Consider the following 19,439-nt stretch of genomic DNA (forward strand, 5'->3'; position numbering starts at 1 on the left):
TCTAAGTGACAACAGATACCATAAACAAGCTAGAAACAAGCTATAGCCTGGGAGAAAATATTTGCAATTTATATAACAGAGATAAGGGATTAGCATCCAGAATATATAAAGAATTCTAACAAATCAATAAGAAAAAGACAAATGACCCAATACAGCACTCAGCAAATGATAAAAAACAGTCGATTTATGGAAAAGGAAATTCAAATGGCCAATAAACTTGAAGAATGTTCAATTTCACTAGTAATCAAGGAAATAAAACATTAAACTACCGTGAACTATATTTCACTCATCAGATTAGTGAAAAAAATTAAATTTGATATTAAGTGTTAGTGAGGGTGTGTGGAAATAGGGACTCTTGCATATTGTTGGTGACAGTGCAAATTGGCACAACTGCTTTGAAAAGCAAGTCCACTCACTGGTATCTCCCCTAGAAAAAATGCTCACGTGTGTGTGTGAGGAGGCCTGTGGCGGGATGTTTACCTCAGTATTGTTCAGAAGAGTAAAAACTTAGGGAAAACCTACATGTCCGTGAGCAGGGGACTAACCAGATAAACCCTAGCATGACCATACTATGCATATACGTATGCAACTGTTCACGAGAATGAGATAAATCTGGGGCGCCTGGGTGGCTCAGTCAGTTGAGTGCCTGCCTTCGGCTCAGGTCATGGCATCCGGGTCCTGGGCTCGAGCCCCACGTTGGGCTCTGTGCTCAGCAGAGAGTCTGTTTCTCTCCCTCTGCCTTCTCCCCCGCTGCTCATTCTCTCTCTTTCTCTCCAATAAATAAAAATCTTAAAAAAAAAAAGAATGAGAAAAATCTATGACATATGACATCACATCAAAGGATATCATTGGGTGAATAAAGAAAGTGGCAGAAAATACATAAAGCAGGACATCTTTTTTGTAGAGACAGAGAAACAGAAACATACACAACAATTTTTAAATTTTTTATATATAAAGGTATAAATATTTGAAAGGATGACTCAAAGGAGAACAGCAATAGCGACCTCTGAGACTGAGGGAAAGGAGCTCGCATGGTGGCACTGGCGGGAAGGTGGCACTGCATCATAAGTGGGCAGTGGGAAGGAGTCAGAGGGGATTGAACTTCATTGTTATACTTCCGTACCGTCTCACAGAAGAGAAGAAAGGAGAAGGAGACAAAGGAGAAGGTATTCATGAACGATTTGTGTCATTAGAAGTGAATTGTTTATGAAGAGAAACAGGCTGTCTGGCTTGTGAACCCCCTCCTCACTGACAGAAAGATGGTGGGGAGCCAGGAACACCACTGATGGGCAGTCATTCTGCAGGGTGCGGGGTGTGTGTGTGTGTGTGTGTGTGTGTGTGTAGAAACTAGATTAGTCAGGAGAATGTTGCTGCTAGTACTGACACCCTCAACATCTCAGTCCCTTAACACAACCAAAGTTTATTTCTCATTCATGTCACAATTCAGTGTGCACGGTGGGGGAGGGGATGCTCTGTTCCACACAGTCACTCAGGGGCCTGGGCCCCTTCCCTGTTATGGTCTGTCATCTTGTGATGTCCTGTCTCTTCCTCTGCATCTGCCTGCTAAGTAGGACACAAGAGATAGCATGGAGAAATGCTCAGGAGACCTCTAGGCATCTGGCCTGGAAGTGACCGATCCTTGTGTTTCATTGGCCAGGACTCAGTCATATGGCCCTAGCTAACTGCAAGGGAGGCTGGGAAATGTAGTCCAGCACGTGCTCAGGAAGAGGAAACCAGCTCGGTGATCACATAGGATCTCTGCTTCCCTCGGCTGTGGGGCTCCAGCTCCATGTATATGATTGTTTCAGGACACACCCGGCCCACCTTCTTGCAGGATTTTTCCTCACCTCCCTGCACCATGCCACGTTCCCCAAGGCAACCTGACCTGGCAGCCTTGGAGGGGTTTCCAGCTTTGACCGTCCTCTGAGCCTAAACCCACCCTCTGCCCCCACCCCAGGGTCTTGTCTGTAGAAAGCAAAGGAAACCCCTCTCCATCTACCATGTCTAGTTACCCACTCTATTTTTAGTTCCTGGGGCATTATTTCCCCTGGGGAATGTTCACCTTGTTACCCAGAGCTAAGGGGTGCAGATTTCTCTTAGAAGCTCTGAGAAGTTTTTGAGTAGGGCACTGACGTAATAACATACATGTCTGAGACAGGTGAGGAGGGTAGACAGGGTGAGGGGTTTCCTGCCGTGGTCCCAGCGATGGGCAATGAGGTCTGTGCCGAGAGCAGCAGGGATGAGGCATGGAGCAGAAATGACTGACCTTATAGAGGTATACTCTGTAGGATGTGGGGGGTGCTGTGTGGAGGGGACCTGGGGTGGCTCCCTGGTTTCAGAAGAACAGTGACCCCTAAGACCAAGATGGGGGACAGGTCTGGGTCCGGGGGAGAAGGTTAAGTAACTCCAGGCCTGAGATGTCTGTAGACATTCAGATGGAAGCATTCTGCACGCAGCTGGGTGAACACAGAAGTGAGGCATGGGCTATAACCCCCAAGCTTTGGGGGTTATAGATGGTACTGCAAGTGATTGGGTCATAAGAAGTCTGCATCATAAGAATCAGAAACACTCAGCTCCCCTCAAAGCAGGTGAAGAACGTGTCCATGTAATCCCAGCATCCTGAAATTAGGTCAGCTGAAAGGATGGGCTTCCAGGCACCGAGTGACTTCTGACACAGGGCAGAGGACTGGGACAGGGTTGGGGAAGCACTTGGCAGTGGAGGGAGCTCTGCGTGGGCCACGGTCTTTCTGAGAGGTAGGACCCGAGGAAGGAGAAGCTCTGAGCTCAGGCTGTTCTGGGGGCCAGGAACATGGCCAGGGCAGGCAGGACTGCACTCACACCTGCGCTCAGGAGAACCCCAGGCTTTGTTTAATGCTCTGTTGTCATCATTTTGACATTCTGAACAATTGTATCTTTTCACTCGTATTTTGTAAGTGAGGTCCAATGGGATGATGGAGTGTGCACGGGAGCAGAGCAGGCGACACGCACCATGTTTGTGTCCACCGCTCCTGGCCTCCCCGTTGGCATATGGCATTTGCCGTGCCCCTTGAGCACAGAATTCCAGGGGACCCACAATGCATGGGAGTCCAGTGAGAGAGCAATTAGAAGGTCAACGTGTTCCTTCTCCTGCTAAGTGGGGGTGCCCACAGCCTCAGGTGGCCGCACATTCCCTTCAGTTAAGGATTTGCTTGGAACGGTAGAAAGAAGGCAACATGAACTACCGAGCCACACTTTTATATCCTTTCGTATTCGTGCTGCTTCCCTGAATTAGCCAACCACTTACGCTACAAACCCTGACCTCTCGTCTCCCCTACTCATCAGTAAGCTAAAGGCAGTATTAGTAGCTTGTGCATCTATCAAGAGGTGAAATAAAAACAGTTGAGTTCATTTTGCATGGCGTTCCTGCTATTCCGGTGAGAAGGAATATATATATCTCTATGTGAGCTACAAAATAGGGAAATGGTTTTGGCGATTCTGCATACGAGCTACATGCTCTTATATTTGCATTCAACACTGATATTGCCTAATATTAAGTAAAATTCATGCTAATAATTTAAAATGATTTCTTAGAGTGGCATGAAATATCAAAAAATGTTATAAGTTGAGAGAGAGACCACTGAAAAAGAGAAAAACTTTGTATTTGAACATTTTTCATTGTACTTTTTCCCTGCTTTTGAACAGAGGGCCCATGTGTTCATTTTGCACTGGACCCTGCCAATTATGTTGCCAGCCCCAAGTGCGGGGTTTTGCCTAGGACCTGAAGAGCCAAGGAACATCTGCCCTGGGGAAAACGTTTTGGCTCACTTGTTTCTTGACCCAGCGTATGAGTTCCTCTGTAACGTGGCTCTGCCTCTGATCCTGGTGGCAGATGGCCCCATGGTTCAGAGCTAGCCTTGAGCCCAGCTGTCCCAGCTCAAGCCCCAGCTCTGCTTTTGCTGGCTCTGTGGTCTCAGACAACTTACATAACCTCTCTGTGTCCTGCTTATGCCATCTCTTAAATGGGGATTTTGATAATAATACCTACCTCCAAGAGTCATTGAGAAGGTTAGATGAGATAATACCCACAGAGTATTTGGAATAGCCTTTGGAATCTACTCAATATGGGTGAGTTGTTATCATTCTAGCATTTTCTACAATTTCACTATCTGGTGGAGGAAGTCCCTGGCTGCCCTCCTCTCTTGCATCTTGGTAATGCCAGAAAGTGGGGCCAAACTCAGTCGCTGTGCTGGGGAAGGGGCTGTGGGGAGTGGGACTCCCCAGCAGGACCTGGGCTTTAGGTCTGTGCGTGCGGGGTGTGCTGACCTGGGGGTTCTGTGTGAGGCTGCGAAGGCAGCTCTGGGTCTGGGGTTGGGTTGGGGAGATGTTGGAGATCTCTTGGTCTCCCATGTCTGTATTAATTTCCTGGGGCTGCCAAACAGAGTACCACAGACAGGATAGTTTAAAGAACAGAGATTTATTTTGTCACGGCCTGGAGGCTAAAAGTCTGGGATCAAGGTGCTGGCAGGGTTGGTTTCTTCTGAGGCTTCTCCATGGCTTGCAAATGGCCACCGCCTTCCTGTGTCTTTGCACAGTCTTCCCTCTGTGTGCGTCTGTGTTCAAGTCTTATCGTCTTAAAAAGCCACCAGTCATATTGGATTAGGGCCCACACAATGACCTTATAACCTTAATTACCCCTTTAGAGTCCCTGTCTCCAAATTCAGTCCCATTCTGAGCTACTGGGGGTTGGAACTTCAACATGTGAATTTTGGGGGACACACTTCAGTCCATAACAGTGTCTGTGGATGCATGGCTGTTCTGTGGGTTCCTGTGACCATGTGATTGCACACCCATGTGTCTGTGTCAGTGTATGTCGGCCCATCCTGGTGTCTGACCTTCAAGACCCCCAGATCTCGGTGTACCTGTGTTTATGAGGCCTCTGCAGCGTTCAGAGTCAACCCGACCCTGCTGTGAGTGTGTCCACAGCACGGTAGGTCCTCCAGGATGGCGGAGGTCTGGTGGCCGCGGCGGGTCTGGGGGAGTGGGATCTGCCCGCCTCTGGGTCCTTTGCACTGAGTCTCGCGTGTGTCTGTAAACATGAAATCTGATCGGGCATGTGGCTGCAAGGCGGGATTTGAAAGGAGAGGGGAAGGATCATATTAATTTGAGATTTGAAAGAAGACAGTATGTTTACAAAAGCGAAAGAACAGCGGGTTAAACATATGTTGGCGATGACGGTGAGCGGACAGCAGCTGAGGCTGGGCGGGCTGCACGGTGGATGAGGTGGCATGTTGATGTCTTTAAAACTGTCACCAGAGCAGATACAGAAGCAAAACAATGGGACTGAGCGGAATGCAGTGGGGGTGGGGAGGAGGAAGCAGCGGTGTCGGGGCGGTAGGCGGGGGTGGGGGGGTCATCATGAAGACCACCATCGGCACACAGCCGGCCCCTCTGCCTTGACCCTTTCTCACTCTCCACCCACAGTCCTCAGCACCCTGAGCCCTGGAGCAGCAGGGCAGTAGCGAACCCTCACTTTCTCCACCACCCCCATCGGCCCGCGGGATCAATGAGATTGAGCCCTTTCCTCTGTTCTTTTTGGAAAATCAGTGGCAGTCCAGAGACAGTGGACACCGGTGGCTTCTAACCCAGGGAACAAACTTTGTCTTGGGAAAAAAATGAGAAGGAGATGGTCAGGACAGCGATTCTGTTGCTCCCCACTTTTCCCCAACGCACAGACCCCAAGTGGCAGCAATGGAGTAGCTCAGCTGCGGACCTGAGTTTGAATATCAGTTCTCCTGTATGCTGGCCCATTGATTTCCCGTCCTCCCCGGTTCCAGCCCTCCCTTCACTTCACTGAACGGGCTTAAATGCACAGAGTTTTCAGGCCATTCTTTCATTTCCAGGTCCTGAAGTACAAATGTTCCCCTCGGATGTACCCACTGGACCTTTCTCTTGGTGGCTTGTTTCCTTGTGTGCTTTGTAATTTTTGTCTATAAACTCACACTCAGCAGGGCTTGTTTCCTCGGGGGCCCATATGCCCTGGGTTGCATCGATAAAGCAGTTTGAAGCTTGCTTCCACTGGGGCTCTGAGGTTTTTGTCTGGTCTTGAATAAGGTTGCTTATTAACTTCCTGGGCTAAGTCTCTAGGCTCTAGGCTTGATGCTGGAGTGTGGCCTGGCCCTGGACCTCCCATTTTCTTTCCCACTCCTGCCCGAGGTTGATGGCAAGTCTTTTGTCTCTTTCATGGACCAACAGGCAGGAATTTTCCCCCAGAAGTTTTGATAGGTAGAGTTTCCGTCCTGGTCTGTTTGTAAGTATGGCCCTTTCTCATTTCCGTGACAGTTTCTTCTTGGACCCATCATAACCCAGGATTGTCTTTTTTTTTTTTTTTAATTATGTTATGTTAGTCACCATACAGTACATCCTTAGTTTTTGATGCAGTGTGCCATGATTCATTGTTTGCGTATAACACCCAGTGCACCATGCAATATGTGCCCTCCTTAATACCCATCACCGGCCTATCCCAGTGCCCCACCCCCCTCCCCTCTGAAGCCCTCAGTTTGTTTCCCAGAGTCCATAGTCTCTCATGGTTCATTCCCCCTTCTGTTTACTCCCCCTTCATTCTTCCCTTCCTTCTCCTACCAATCTCCCTGCTATTTCTTATGTTCCATAAATGAGTGAAACCATATGATAATTGTCTTTCTCTGCTTGACTTATTTCACTTAGCATAATCTCCTCCAGTCCCGTCCATGTTGCTGCAAATGTTGGGTAATCGTTCTTTCTGATGGCTGAGTAATATTCCATTGTAGATATGGAACACAACTTCTTTGTGACCAGCTGCTTTTCTCCCTTCTAAGCTCCCTGTTCATGCCGTCTGTCATTTCAGCCAATAGCGGTGCCCTGCAGCTTTATTCGTGGCCTGGGTCCTCTACCACAGATTTCTTGGAGGGCAAAAGGTCCCTTGTACCTGTGGCCTTGGCTCTATTAATCTCCAGCTTTTGATAAGGAGTGTTTCCCAGCTCACGCCTTCTAACAGCAATTGAAATTTTGTCTTTGATTTTTCTTGGATTTACAAGTACTTTGTTTCCTTCCCAAGGTTTCCTTTTTCCTCTTTATCTTTCGTTCGATTGAACAGACTTTTAGAGTGGATACTAACTAGAAAGGACAACTAGAGAGGTGTCTGGAGATGGTTTATTAAGTTGAATGTTTAAATAAATGGACGGTGCCTGACAGCACACAGGCGGGGAATCGGGTGGCCAGGTGGAACCCCTGCTCCAGGCCGCACTTAGCCATGCCACTTGGAAGCTCCAGCTCCACTAGAGGTCTTGTGGCTGCTTGCAGGAACTGGTGGCAGGAGAGCTCTGGGCACAGTTGTCTCGGTGCCTCTTTGTCTTAGCAAGCAACCTCCCTGGGACTCCTGGCTCCCACCCGCCCCCTCCCCAAGGACTCCCTCAACCCCAGATCCTGCTCACCATCCTGACTCTAAGTTCCCTCTTTGTCTGGTTCCTGGGGCTCCCTCTTTCTTGGCTTCAAACTCATCTGTGCATTTACAATTTTTTGGTTATATTTTATCTTGTATTTTCATATATGTGGAGTATTAATGGGGATTTCCCATATTGACCCCATGCACTACATTAACTAGAAATTTCTGGCACAATTAGCTGTATACCTTTGAGCAAGACATTTAACATCTCTGAACTTCAGTTTCTTCATCTATAAAATAAGGAGGTTTTATAATAGGAATATCTACAAATAGGTTGTTCTAAGGATTTGGGGAGACAGGCATGCGAAGAGTTTAGCACATATGGTGCTTGGAAATAGTAGATGTCAAATAAATAGTAGGTGTTATTATTACTTCTGCTCCTGTTTTACATATAAAGATAACAGGCTCAAAGGGATTAAGTAACCTTCCTAAAGTCACATAGCTGGTCAATGGAATAAACCTCAGAGGTTTGAGTCTTCCCATCTCAGGAGCCAGACGTGTGAATAAAAAGGTCTTTAGAATGAGCCAGGCCCCAGTCACCATCTGAATACCCCCTCAGGAGAGACCCCCAAGTGAGAACACCTAGCAGAACCAAGACAGCCCCCACTTTTGTGAGCAAAAGCAAATGATCGCCTTTTGCGTAAGCCATTTTGGGGGGAAAGTTTGGCGCACGGCGTTGGACAACAGGACCACTGTTCAGTGGCTTAACAGGCACCGTGAACTCCCTGGGCAGACACAAGGTAACATTACTGGGGTCATTTGTTCATCCTTCTACTCAGCAAATACATGTTGAGCCCTGATTCTGCCCAGGGCTCTTTGCTGGGCACCGGGGAATCAGCCGTAAACAAGACAAACAATGGGAAACAGACACACAATTAAATAAAAAAGAAAATACCAGGTAGTGATAAATGCCAGGTGAAAATAAAACATGACAAGACAGAGTGACACATGGAGTCTTTTGAACTCAGGTGATCAAGGAAGCCGCCTCTGCCACCTTGAGTGGAGGTGAATGTCAAGAGTGAGAGCTGGCAGCAGCCTATTCCAAGCCAAAGAAGTGCTAGTGGAAATGCCCTTCGGTGGGAATGAGCTTGGCATGTTCGGGCATCCTTCAAAGGCTGGTGTGGCCAGTGAGCGTGGGAGAGGGACGCCAGGAGGTGTGCGGGGGCACGTGTGGGGCTTTGTAGGGCAAGGAAAGGGTAGTGGGGTTTTGTCCGAATGCAAGGGGAAGGCACTGGCAGGTATTTGAGTGTCAGTCAGTGTAGGACAAGCTACGCTGCAGTAACAAATAAACCCTAAAATCTCTGTGGTTTTCCACCAGAGGAGTTTGCTTTTCTCTTGAGTTGCAGTCAACTGTGTGTGAGGAGCATTTCCTCTCACTGGCAGCTCAGGAGCTTGGGCTGCCACCCTTTTTAGCTCCATCAGCTTGTAGCTTCCCGGTCATCTTATGTCATCTACCTAGGGACAGGTAGGAGGGGGGAGAGGGAGGAGAAGGCACACCAGATCTCATCCACCTCAGCCGGAAGTAATGCAGATCACTCTGCTCACTTCCCATTGGCCAGAGCTAGTCACGGGGCCATGCTAACCACACGGAGGCTGGGGACCTAGAAGAGTTCACAGATACACCTGAGAGTGCCCAGCAGTCTCTCCCACAGGGAGTAATAGACTTTGATTTGTCTTTGATTTCAAGGTGACGCTTCTCGTGCCTGCAAGACAAATGTGAACCGTGAGCAATGGGAGCCTCAGCTATGATTAGATTCTGAAATTAGAGCCCACTTCTTTCCCTTTTGAATCTGTCACTCGTGGCCCTTAATGCTGGGCAAACTTTATCTCCTGGGACCAAAAAAAAAGAAAAAAGAAAAAAAAATACGGAAAGTTGTATCCTGAAAGGGTTCTCAGGTCAAAGCTGCAGCCAAGATTTCAAAACCAAATGTTATTTAATCAGGGAGACCCTGATCCCCAGACTTTGGGATCATGGATTCATAAGTTCCCAAACTAATTCGGAAAGCAACAAAAGTTATTTTGTCTCGTAAGTACCTACTGTCACTTTATTTCATGAAATAAAGAGCATTTTAATATTTATACGTCAGAAGGAAATAATAGCACAATGAAGAACATTCCTATCATAGAAAAGACCGTTGACAGCTTTGCACAGGTCATACACACACACACGTGCACACGCGTGTGCATAGTCGCACGAGCCCACTGTGCACAGATAACGTACGTGAGCTGGCTTCCCGGAATCGCCCGTGAGAACCTTTCATCCTCATTAAATAAGTGAATCTGCGCCATGACCTACTGTGGAACGGTTTCGAGTTGCCTGTGTGAGAAGTGGCTTGAGGCAGATCACCACTTCGCATTCAAAGAATCGCCCTCAAAACTTTCAATCTGGGAGTCACACTTGAAGTCACTGTCTGTCTTCTTTTGCTATGATGCCCCCCATGGTTGGTAGCCATACAGGCCTGTTACTGTAATAACTGTTTACCTGTTTGAGTCTTTCCTCCTAGGGCTCCTGAGATGAATTTTGTGCTTATCCCGTGTCTAAATTTTAAGCCAGAGCATTCTCAACGTTGAGCTCGTGTTTGGTGTGTCCGGCCGTTTTCCTGTAATGTCTGTCTGCCACTTACAGACAGCAGTGCAGTTTGCTTATATAATGCCACGTTGTCTTTAGTTTTCACATTTCCCTACTTGAATTTCCTGCCTTACTGACAAGCACTGGTCCATGAACGATGTTTGGAGGCTACAGGGCTGAGTGAGCAGCAGCAGCCAAGGTCTGGAGCCAAACACAGAGGTTTAGGAACCAGGATGCCACGGGCCAAGGGTGGCCACACAGGCAAACGGCAGAAGTCTGGGTGAATGCACAAGGAGCAAGCATACGCCCCGGTGATTGGGGACAGGCCAGGGAGGGACCTGCAGGGTGAGCTGGGGGACTAGAGATCGTTTGTGAGGACCTCCAGGAGCTGGCTGGATCCCACCTGCTTCTCCAGTCTTACCTCACCCAGCCCCCTCCAGTCAGATTGACCACCCCCTCCCCGGAGCCCCCTATCCACACAAGACCTCCCTTCTCCAACTTTTGTGCCCTTTGCACACGTCCTTTCTGCCTAGAGCACCTCCTTCGTGTTCCCCCCTTTTCCTGCCTGGCCAACTTGTATGCATACTTCCAATGGAATGTGCTCTGCCTTCTTCCACACAGAGAATAAGAAACTTGGCCCTCAATGGACATACCTCCTTTACCCCCTGAGCCTTGAGGGAGCCAAGAAAGAAAGGAGGCGAAGATGGCTCCCAGGTTTTTGGCTGAGCCCTGGAAAGGTGTAGTTTCTAACAGGTGAGATGGGGCATGTGGAGGGAGGAGTGGGTTTGGAAGGTGCAGCCAGGAGCCGGGTTCTGGAAGTAGTGTTACATGGGAGATGCCCACTGGACATTCACACGGGCATGTCGTGTAGGCTGTGGGATAAAAAACGTTTGCAGTTCAGGGAGAGGAGGATCAAGCTAGAGACAGAGTTGGTAGTCCCCAGTACAGGCTGGTATGTAAAACTGTTTATTAGGATATGAGATTCTGTGGGATAGATGTCTTTCAACTGCTGTCCTTCATCCTGGGATGGCTGTTCCTTCTAGCGGGCCCTGGCCCACCACTTAACTTCATCCTCACCCCTCTGGCCACCTACCCTTCACGACAGCTCCAGTCACCCCTCACCTTCCTCCCTGCTGTGTGTATTCCCACAGCTTTCCTTCTTTGCCTGCCTGGTGACTGCTCCTCATTCTTTAAGAACCCGTGTATGTCCTTTTCCTCTGTAGCCTCTTCCTGGAAGAATGAGTGTTTCTTTTCTCACTATTACAACAGGAGTTCGACCGTTTGTATAGATACCCTTGGGCAGATTGCTTCACACTATAATGTAATACCTGTGTTGCTGATAAATATTTTAGAAGATTACCCGATGTGTTTTCTCCATGGTAATTTCTTCTAGCACCTCAACCCGAGCCTCTTCCCTCCTTAAAATCTCTTTCCCAAGGCTTAGTTCTTTAGGGAAGAAATGATACAAGGTAAAACCAAGAAAACCAAACAATCAACAGAAACAAAGGGTAACTTCTTGGCTTTTAATTCTCCAATTTCACTACTAAAAATCCATGGCTTCAAGAGAATAAGAAGATAAAATACAGACTAGGAGAAATATTTGCGGACAACAGTGCCTAGCACATGGGTAAATAGATGTGACCCTCCCCTGTGTCCAGCTTTTTTGGTCCAGGGTAGACCTAACCATTAGTGGGCCCTTCAGATTCTCTCCCCCTAAGTCTGGGAAGTAGAGCTTGGAGACACTTGCCTGTGTCTCAGGTCACTGGAACTACGTGCTACATGGCGAATTGAGGGTACCATGATAGCACCCACATTAGACTGTGAACAGGGAAAAGAGAAAAGCGGTCTTTTAGAGAGGGTGAAGAACAGAGGCAGACACACAGGGGGAAGGAGTTACAGGAGGAAATGTGACCCTGGAAAAGCCCCAGAATTTTCCTGCCTTGTGACAGCTTCCTTGAGAATGCCCATTTGCTCCACGAATTCTCTTTTCTTGCCTAAGCTAGAATGCATTTCTATTGCTGACAACCAGATGATTGTTACCAACAAAATCTAAATCTCCTCCAGACTGTGCACATCTTTTTTTTTTTTAGTTTTTTAAAAAGATTTTATTTATTTGACACAGAGAGAAAGAGTGCGCTTACAAGCAGGGGGAGTGGCAGGCAGAGGGAGAGGGAGAAGCAGGTTCCCCGCTAAGCAGGGAGCCTGATGTGGGGCTTAATCCTGGGGTCCCAGGATCATGACCCGAGCCAAAGGCAGATGCTTAACCGACTAAGCCATGCAGGAACCCCCCTTTTTTAAAGATTTTATTTAATTATTTGAGAGAGAGAGAGCATGAGCAGGGTGGAGGGGCAGATGGAGAGGGAGAGGCAGGCTCCCTATTGAGCAGGGAGCCTGACACGGGGCTGGATTCCAGGACTCTGGGACCATAACCTGAGCTGAAGGCAGACGCTTAACCCACTGAGCCACCCAGATACATCTGGAGGGCAAAACAAACTCTCTAAATCCAGAAGCCTGGCCAGGCCTCTCAGTGAGGGATTGAAGGAACAGCCACTCTCCATGGAAGAGTAGGACTCCATTCAACAGAATGTTCTCCAGGACTCTGGGAATCCTGTTCAAGGGTTCTTTATAGCGAAGCTAGAAGCATTCAATTTGGAATTTGATACCTCTGACCCCCACTTACCACAGGGAGACTTAGGAAGGCCCCATTTCCATCGTTGTCATACGTGGATCATAATCCCTGTGTCATGGGATCCATGTCGGTGTTGAGGGAAACGATTTATGCAGAAGGGCCGAGCCCAGCGCATGGCACAGGGAAAATGCCTGTGAATGGAAATTATCGTGGTTTCTAACTGCCGTTGAGAATGACACTAGTCATTCAAGAAATATTTGTTGAGTACCTGCTGTGTCCTGGAGTGGCGGAAAGAGAGACAAGAGTCCTAAGGTGCCTGCCCTCCTGAAGCCTACAGTCTAAAGAAAAGGGAGCTGCCTTCTTGGTGCCAGCTCTCTGGAGCAAGCTTCTCTTGACTGGGAAGGGTATCGAAAGAATCACAATTTGGGTGTGTCGTTATGTGGTGTGTCTGTATAGTGAAAGCAGTTCTGCGCATGGTTATGGTTTCTGAGTTTCAGCAGCACTCTTTGTGGTCGTTCTGTGTTTCTATTTCATATCCTTCCAGTCAAACTCTGTGAAAGAGAGCCAGCCACCTTTGCACACCTGTCCCACAACACGTTCATCCCACCTGCCTGCCTTCTGCTCCTACAAGCATGTATGTTCAGTCTGAGAGCATGGACCAGATCAGCAACTGTGCAGATCAGGACAAAGTTCTGTTTTAGCCAGCAAGGCTGAGACGTGATGAGATTTCACCTCGCTCTCCTAAGGCGGAATCAATCCGTTCTAGTTCCCACCAATCAATACCAGAAAGTAGCCTGAGGAATAACGATGTATTTATTAATTGGGAGAGCTTTACGGGGCAGGGGGCACACAGGACAGAAGTGAGCGGTGGCGATCTCAGGTTCAGGAGCCTGGCCAAGGTGGTGTTTGGCCTGCGTGGGCAGGGCCTCCTAAGCAGCAAGGGCCTGCTCTCCAAACTGTTGGCCGAACGTCATTGAACACCCTTTGGCATCTCATCGTGTCGGACATATGCTGACTTTTTTCTTCCCTGATTATATTCATTATTAAAATTGTGAAAAATCTTAATTGCCTTCCTCCCTGATAAGGAAACTGATTGTTTTTGATCTTATTGTAATCTTTTTCCAGATGTGTTGGAGTAGAATTAACATATAAATTGTGTAAGCTTAAGGTATACAACATGATGATTTGATACACATATGTGTTATGAAATGGTCACACATTGGAAGGTTGGTTAACACACCCATCACCTCGCGTAGTTAGCATTTGCGTGTTTAGTGAGAACTTTTAAGATCTACTCTCTTAGCCACTTTTCAGTATGTGGTATGGTATAGTTAACTGGAGTCACCACGCTGTACGTTAGATCCCCAGAACTTGTTCATCTCGTAACTGGACGTTTGTACCCTTTGACCACCTTCACCCATCTCCCACCCCCAGTGCTTCTGGCAACCACCCACCCATCTACTCTGTTTCTGTCAGGTCTGTTTGTTAGATTCCTCGTACAGATGAACTTATCCAGTATTTGTCTTTCTCTGTCTGATTTATTTCACTTAGCATATTGTCCTCATGGTTCACCCATGTTGTCACAATGGCAGGATTTCCTTCTTTTTAATGGCTGAATAGTATTCCTGCGTGTGTGTGTGTGTGTGTCTGTGTACCTCAAACTTTCTTTATCCATTCATCCCTCAAAAGACACTTGTGCTGTTTCCATGTCTTGGCTTTTGTAAATAATGCGGCAGTGAACATGGGAGTGCAGGTGTCTCTTTGAGATCTTATTTTCATCTCCTTTGGGTATATACCTAGAAGTGGGATTACTGGATCATGTGGTAGTTCTATTTTTAATTTTCTCAGGAACTTCCACACTGTTTTCCAGGGGAACAGTGATTTTAAATGACATGTCAGTATGACCAGCCTCAGGAGGTGACCATGATTGACAAAGCCAGTTTCCCAGCCTCCCTTACAGTTAGGATGGCCATGTGACCCATTTCTGGCCCTTGGAATCTTACCAGCTCTGTTGCGGGATTCCTGGGAGAGATTTTTCTCCCCACCTACTTTCATGCGGTGAAAGAGGAGGCCGTGACATCTGAAGCTGGAGGAGCCATTCTGTGCCCATGAGGTAACAAGTGCAGACATAAAAGACAACCACCTGCAGATGTCAGCAAAGGCTAGAAGGACGGGTGTTCTTAATGTCTTCATTCTCTTCTAACAGGGAGACTGAAGGTAGATGACTTCTGGCTGACAAAATAAATGCCCATTGTTCAAGCTACTCTTGGTTGGGTGTTCTGTGATTTGTGTCCATATTCTCAAGATGCTAAAATATAGATAAAGATAGGCTAAAATAGAAAATGAAAGTCTCTCTCCTCCCCCTAGAGATAGCCACTGTTAAACGATTAAGGTTTGGTATACGTTTTCCAAGTCTCTAATGCATTTTAATACATATAAATATTCATAAATACATATAAAATTAACAGGCTCATAGAATAATATGCATTCTGTTCTATACCCTGTTTTGGTTTATTTTCTTACTCAACAAAATTCCATGGTATATTTCTATGTCAGTACAGCTTTCTTTTTTTAATGACTCAATCTTCTATTGCTAGACATTTAGGATATATCCAATATTTTCTCATTATAAGCAGTGCTGAAATAATTATCCTTGAACATACATCTGTGTGCACTTGCCTGATTGTTTGCTCTGGATAATTATTAGACATGGACAGAGGGTATGCACATATTAAATGTTGACACATCTATGTATTAAACAAATGTTTTTTGAGGGGCTAGTACATGGGGCACATTTATGCTTGATGAACAGATACCATGGTGGAGTTTTTAGTGTGGTGGGGAGACTGAGAATTGAACAGGTAAACACATAGTTAATAGTTACGTATTGTGATGAGTGGTAAGTGGGAAATGAACATATGTGGTATGAATACAATATGAAGCTACTTAGATGACCAGCGAAGACCTCCAAGGAGGTGACATTTAGCTGAGTGTTTAAGGATGAGAAGGACCCAGGCCCTGTGAAGATGGTGAGGAGGAATGCTCTAGGTGAAATCCCCCAGGGAAGAAAGAGCTTTCATATGTAAATATCTAAAAAGAAACCAGTATGGCTAGAGCAGCTGAGAAGATGGAGAGGCAGGCAAGGTCCAGAGAGCAAGAGATGTGGTCAGTTGTGTTGTGTTGGAGCATTTGAGTTTATTTTATTTTTTGGAAAATCAGTGGAGGGCTTTAAGAAAGGAAGTGACTTGCTGTTGTTTTATTATTATTATTATTATTTTATTATTATTTTTTTAATGATCACTCTGGTCTATGTTTTCCATTGTTTGAATGGAGGCAAAGCCAGGAGACCAGTAAGGATGTTATTGAAGTGATTTGGGCAAGATAATATGGCTTGGAGTGGAGAGGAATATATGAATGGATCAGTAGACAGAAACAAACCATTGATAAACAGGGAACTCAATATATGATAAAAAGTGTATATTCCTACACTGGTGCCCACAATTTTATTTACTGAAGTTTTAAGTTATATTTTTGTATTATTTTAAAAGATTTATTTATTTTAGAGAGGGTGGAGGGGGGAAGGAGAGAGATTCTTAAGCAGACTCTCCACTGAGCTCAGAGCCTAACAAGGAACTTGATTCTAGGACCCTGAGATCATGACCTGAGCCAAAATCAAAAGTCAGACCCTCAACTGACTGAGCCACCCAGGTGCCCGTATGTTATATTTTAATATGTTAGATAACCAGTATTACTGCTTTAACAGATATTTAAATATAGGTTACTATATTAATTTGTGATATAAAATATATAAAATATAAGTTATAATTTAAGTTTCATGTTATATTTTATATTAATATAAATATAATAAATTTACTATAACACTATTACTCAGTTTAAAATTTTTTCTGCATATTTTCCCATATTTATTTCTCAAAATCAATTTTAAAATAGTTTTGTCATGTTCCATTGCACCACATCCCCCAAATCGTATTGGTTCTTTGATTTGGATTCCACTAAATTTATAAATTGAGTTAGGGGAGATATGACATCTTTGCAATACTGAGACTTCTTCCCCAGGGATTTATTATGTTTTTCCTTTTATTAAGGACTTCTTTTATGTTTTTCAGTAAGGTTTTATAGTTTTCTTTCTATGGGCCTTGCCATTTCTTGTTAATGTTAAGCCCAGCTATATGTGAATATAATTTTCTTTTAAAAAATCACACTTTCTAAATAGAAATCACTGGTATGGTTAGTGTTGTATTTAGGGGATCTCTCCCTCTTCTGAATTTGGAAAAAAACTGAGGCATAGATATAGGAAAGAGACATAGGAGATAAAAGTCCTGGAAATTGACAGGAAAACGTAGTTTTTTATCTGTAGCCAAGTTGACTTGCTATAATTTTTCTCCCTGAATTGGAGAGATTTACCTCTATAGTAGCTGGACAATAGTATCTCTCTGCACAAGAAACAGGTCCACTTGCCACATGGCAGGAGAATGCATAAAAATATTTGCTCTCTGAAATCAGCCAAAGCTTAGAAGAACACAGAAGTTTCTCTCTATGGAAAGGAAGTCTTTTCCCTTCACATTTAGAAAAGACATTGATTTTGGTGTTTGTCTTATAACTAGCCATTTCACCAAAATCTTTAAGATTTTTGGCTGATTCTCTTCAATTTTTATTTTTAAGTACACACTTAAATGATGAACAGATAATGACAATTTTGTTTCTTCCTTTCTAATATTTGTTTCTTATTTATTTTTCTTATCTTATTGCATTGGCATTAGTTTCTAGCAGCTATGGCAGGCATTCTAGTTTTGTTTCTGACTTAAATGAGAATACCTTTAGTGTTTCCCCATAAAATATGTTTGTTGATGGCTTCTGATAAATAAACTTTATCATGTTAAGAAGTTTAAATTTTCTTCCTAGTTTACTAAGAGGTTTTAAAAATTTTATAAGTACTTGGTGTTGAAGTTTATCAAATACTTTTAAAGCATTTGTCTTGTTGAAATACCCTGTGATTTCTTTTTCTTTAACAATGCACTCGATTTATAGACTCTCTGATGGTGAATTATTCTTGGAATAATTTTGGATTTTGGAATAAATCTTGCTTGATGATAGTGGATTTTGACTTGTTTTATATCAAGTTGGATTCAAACTGCTAAAATTTTGTTTAGTAGCTTTACAACTACTATATACTTATGTGGGTTGGTCTATAGTAGTGATTCACATATTAGAGATAATTGGTGAACTTTCAAAAGGTGGTCCTCACTCAGATGAGTTTGAGAAATGCCAGGTTAAAAAGTTTCTTTATCCCTGGACTTCACAGAGACTTTAATATACAAATACTTACTGCAATTCTCCAAAAGTTAGACTATAAATGTTAGTACTTTCTCGAGTTATTTGACTATAAAACCTCTTGGGCAAATAACTCATATTAAATTATCTGGACACCAGTGTTCTATACTGATCTGCAGTTTTCCTTTTTGGTGTAATCTCTGACAGAATTTGGTATCAGAATTATGATAAATTTGGGAAGTAAAATGGAATGTTTTTCCTTTTTTTTTTTTCCCTTCTTCTGTGTAACAGTTTAACTAACATAGGGATTATCTGTCCCCTAATGGTTTGAAGGAACTTGTCTGTAAAACCATCTGAACCAGTGGCATTTCTGAGTAAGACAGACACTTGGAATGCACACAGTTGCCTGGCTTCCCCACAGGACATTTTCCCCAACAGCCAGTTCTGCTTAGAAAAGCCTAGAATGTGTGAAAATTAGACTTGATGTATTAGCAGATTGATGCCAATCACTCTTGCATGGTCCTCAGCTTTAAAAGCTCCATCCACTTTTCTGACCACAGTTCTTTCAAATACCAGGTCAGCCTCTTTCTGGGAATGCCTTTCTGGGGCTGTATAGGACATTTTTGGTTAAAGGTACACAGTCTGCTCCTGTCTGTGGTACCAGCCATTCTAGCGGAGAGTCAAGCTCTGGACCCCACTCCTCATCCAGCTTCATCTTACCCTCTGGCCTGTACCTTTTCCCAAGGTGTAGGACCTCACTTCTGTAAACCTCTCCCTCTAGATGCTTCCGTCGGGGGCAGTTGCGTAACCCTGGTCTGGGCCTCTATGCGTAGATCATTTGCCCAGCATAAAGGGGAGGCAGAGAATTGCTGAGAGATTGGAGTCATTTTGAGAGGTCTGTTATTAGTGGGGTCTGAGGCCTGGCGAAGCCTGTGATGGGTCAGTTGACAGAGGGGTCTCCCGAACTGGAGTGAGCGGAGTTGAAGGAACGGCCTGATGTTCACTAAAGCCTAGGGGGGCCGGATGTCCCTGCAAGAGGCGCGTGTGTGTGTGTGTTTGTGTGTGTGTGTCCCTGCAAGAGGCGTATGTGTGTGTGTGTGTTTTGTTCATCCAGGCGCCAAGAGGCCTGGGGGCGTCCAGGGTTCTTAGGCTGTGCTGAAGGGCTGATTCAGTGGGGCCTAGGAGAGCCGAGTGGGCTGCGGGGCCCTGCAAGAGACCAACTTGGCGGAGGGGATAACTAGTGCCCAGGCTCCAAGAGGCCTGCGGCTCCCGGGGCTCAGAGGCCGGCCGGGGGGCCTCCTGCGGATTCTGGAAGGCCGGGCCGGGGGCTAGCGTGCTGAGCCGTGGGGGAGGCCGGGGGGAGGCGGGGTGCCGGCCGGGGCGGCGGCGCGGGCTCCGGACGCTAGGGCTCCCGCTCCCTCCTCCCGCCCGAGCCAGCCTCGGGCGCCCGGCGCCTCCCCCGGAGCCAGCGCCAGAGCCGGGAGGCCCGG

The 19,439-nt window shown here is 45.8% G+C and overlaps 1 protein-coding gene across 1 annotated transcript in view; it reads left to right on the plus strand.

Moving 5' to 3' along the window:
* Positions 1-10,731: 10,731 nt before the first annotated feature.
* The window catches only part of MVB12B (multivesicular body subunit 12B), a 174,148-nt gene continuing 165,440 nt past the window's right edge, over positions 10,732-19,439 (plus strand). Inside the window, exon 1 of the mRNA XM_034663731.1 lies at positions 10,732-10,781. Coding sequence (XP_034519622.1) covers positions 10,732-10,781 — 50 coding nt within the window. The remainder of the gene's footprint in view (positions 10,782-19,439) is intronic.

The sequence above is a fragment of the Ailuropoda melanoleuca genome, chromosome 7 (assembly GCF_002007445.2).
Source record: "Ailuropoda melanoleuca isolate Jingjing chromosome 7, ASM200744v2, whole genome shotgun sequence".
NCBI lineage: Eukaryota > Metazoa > Chordata > Mammalia > Carnivora > Ursidae > Ailuropoda > Ailuropoda melanoleuca.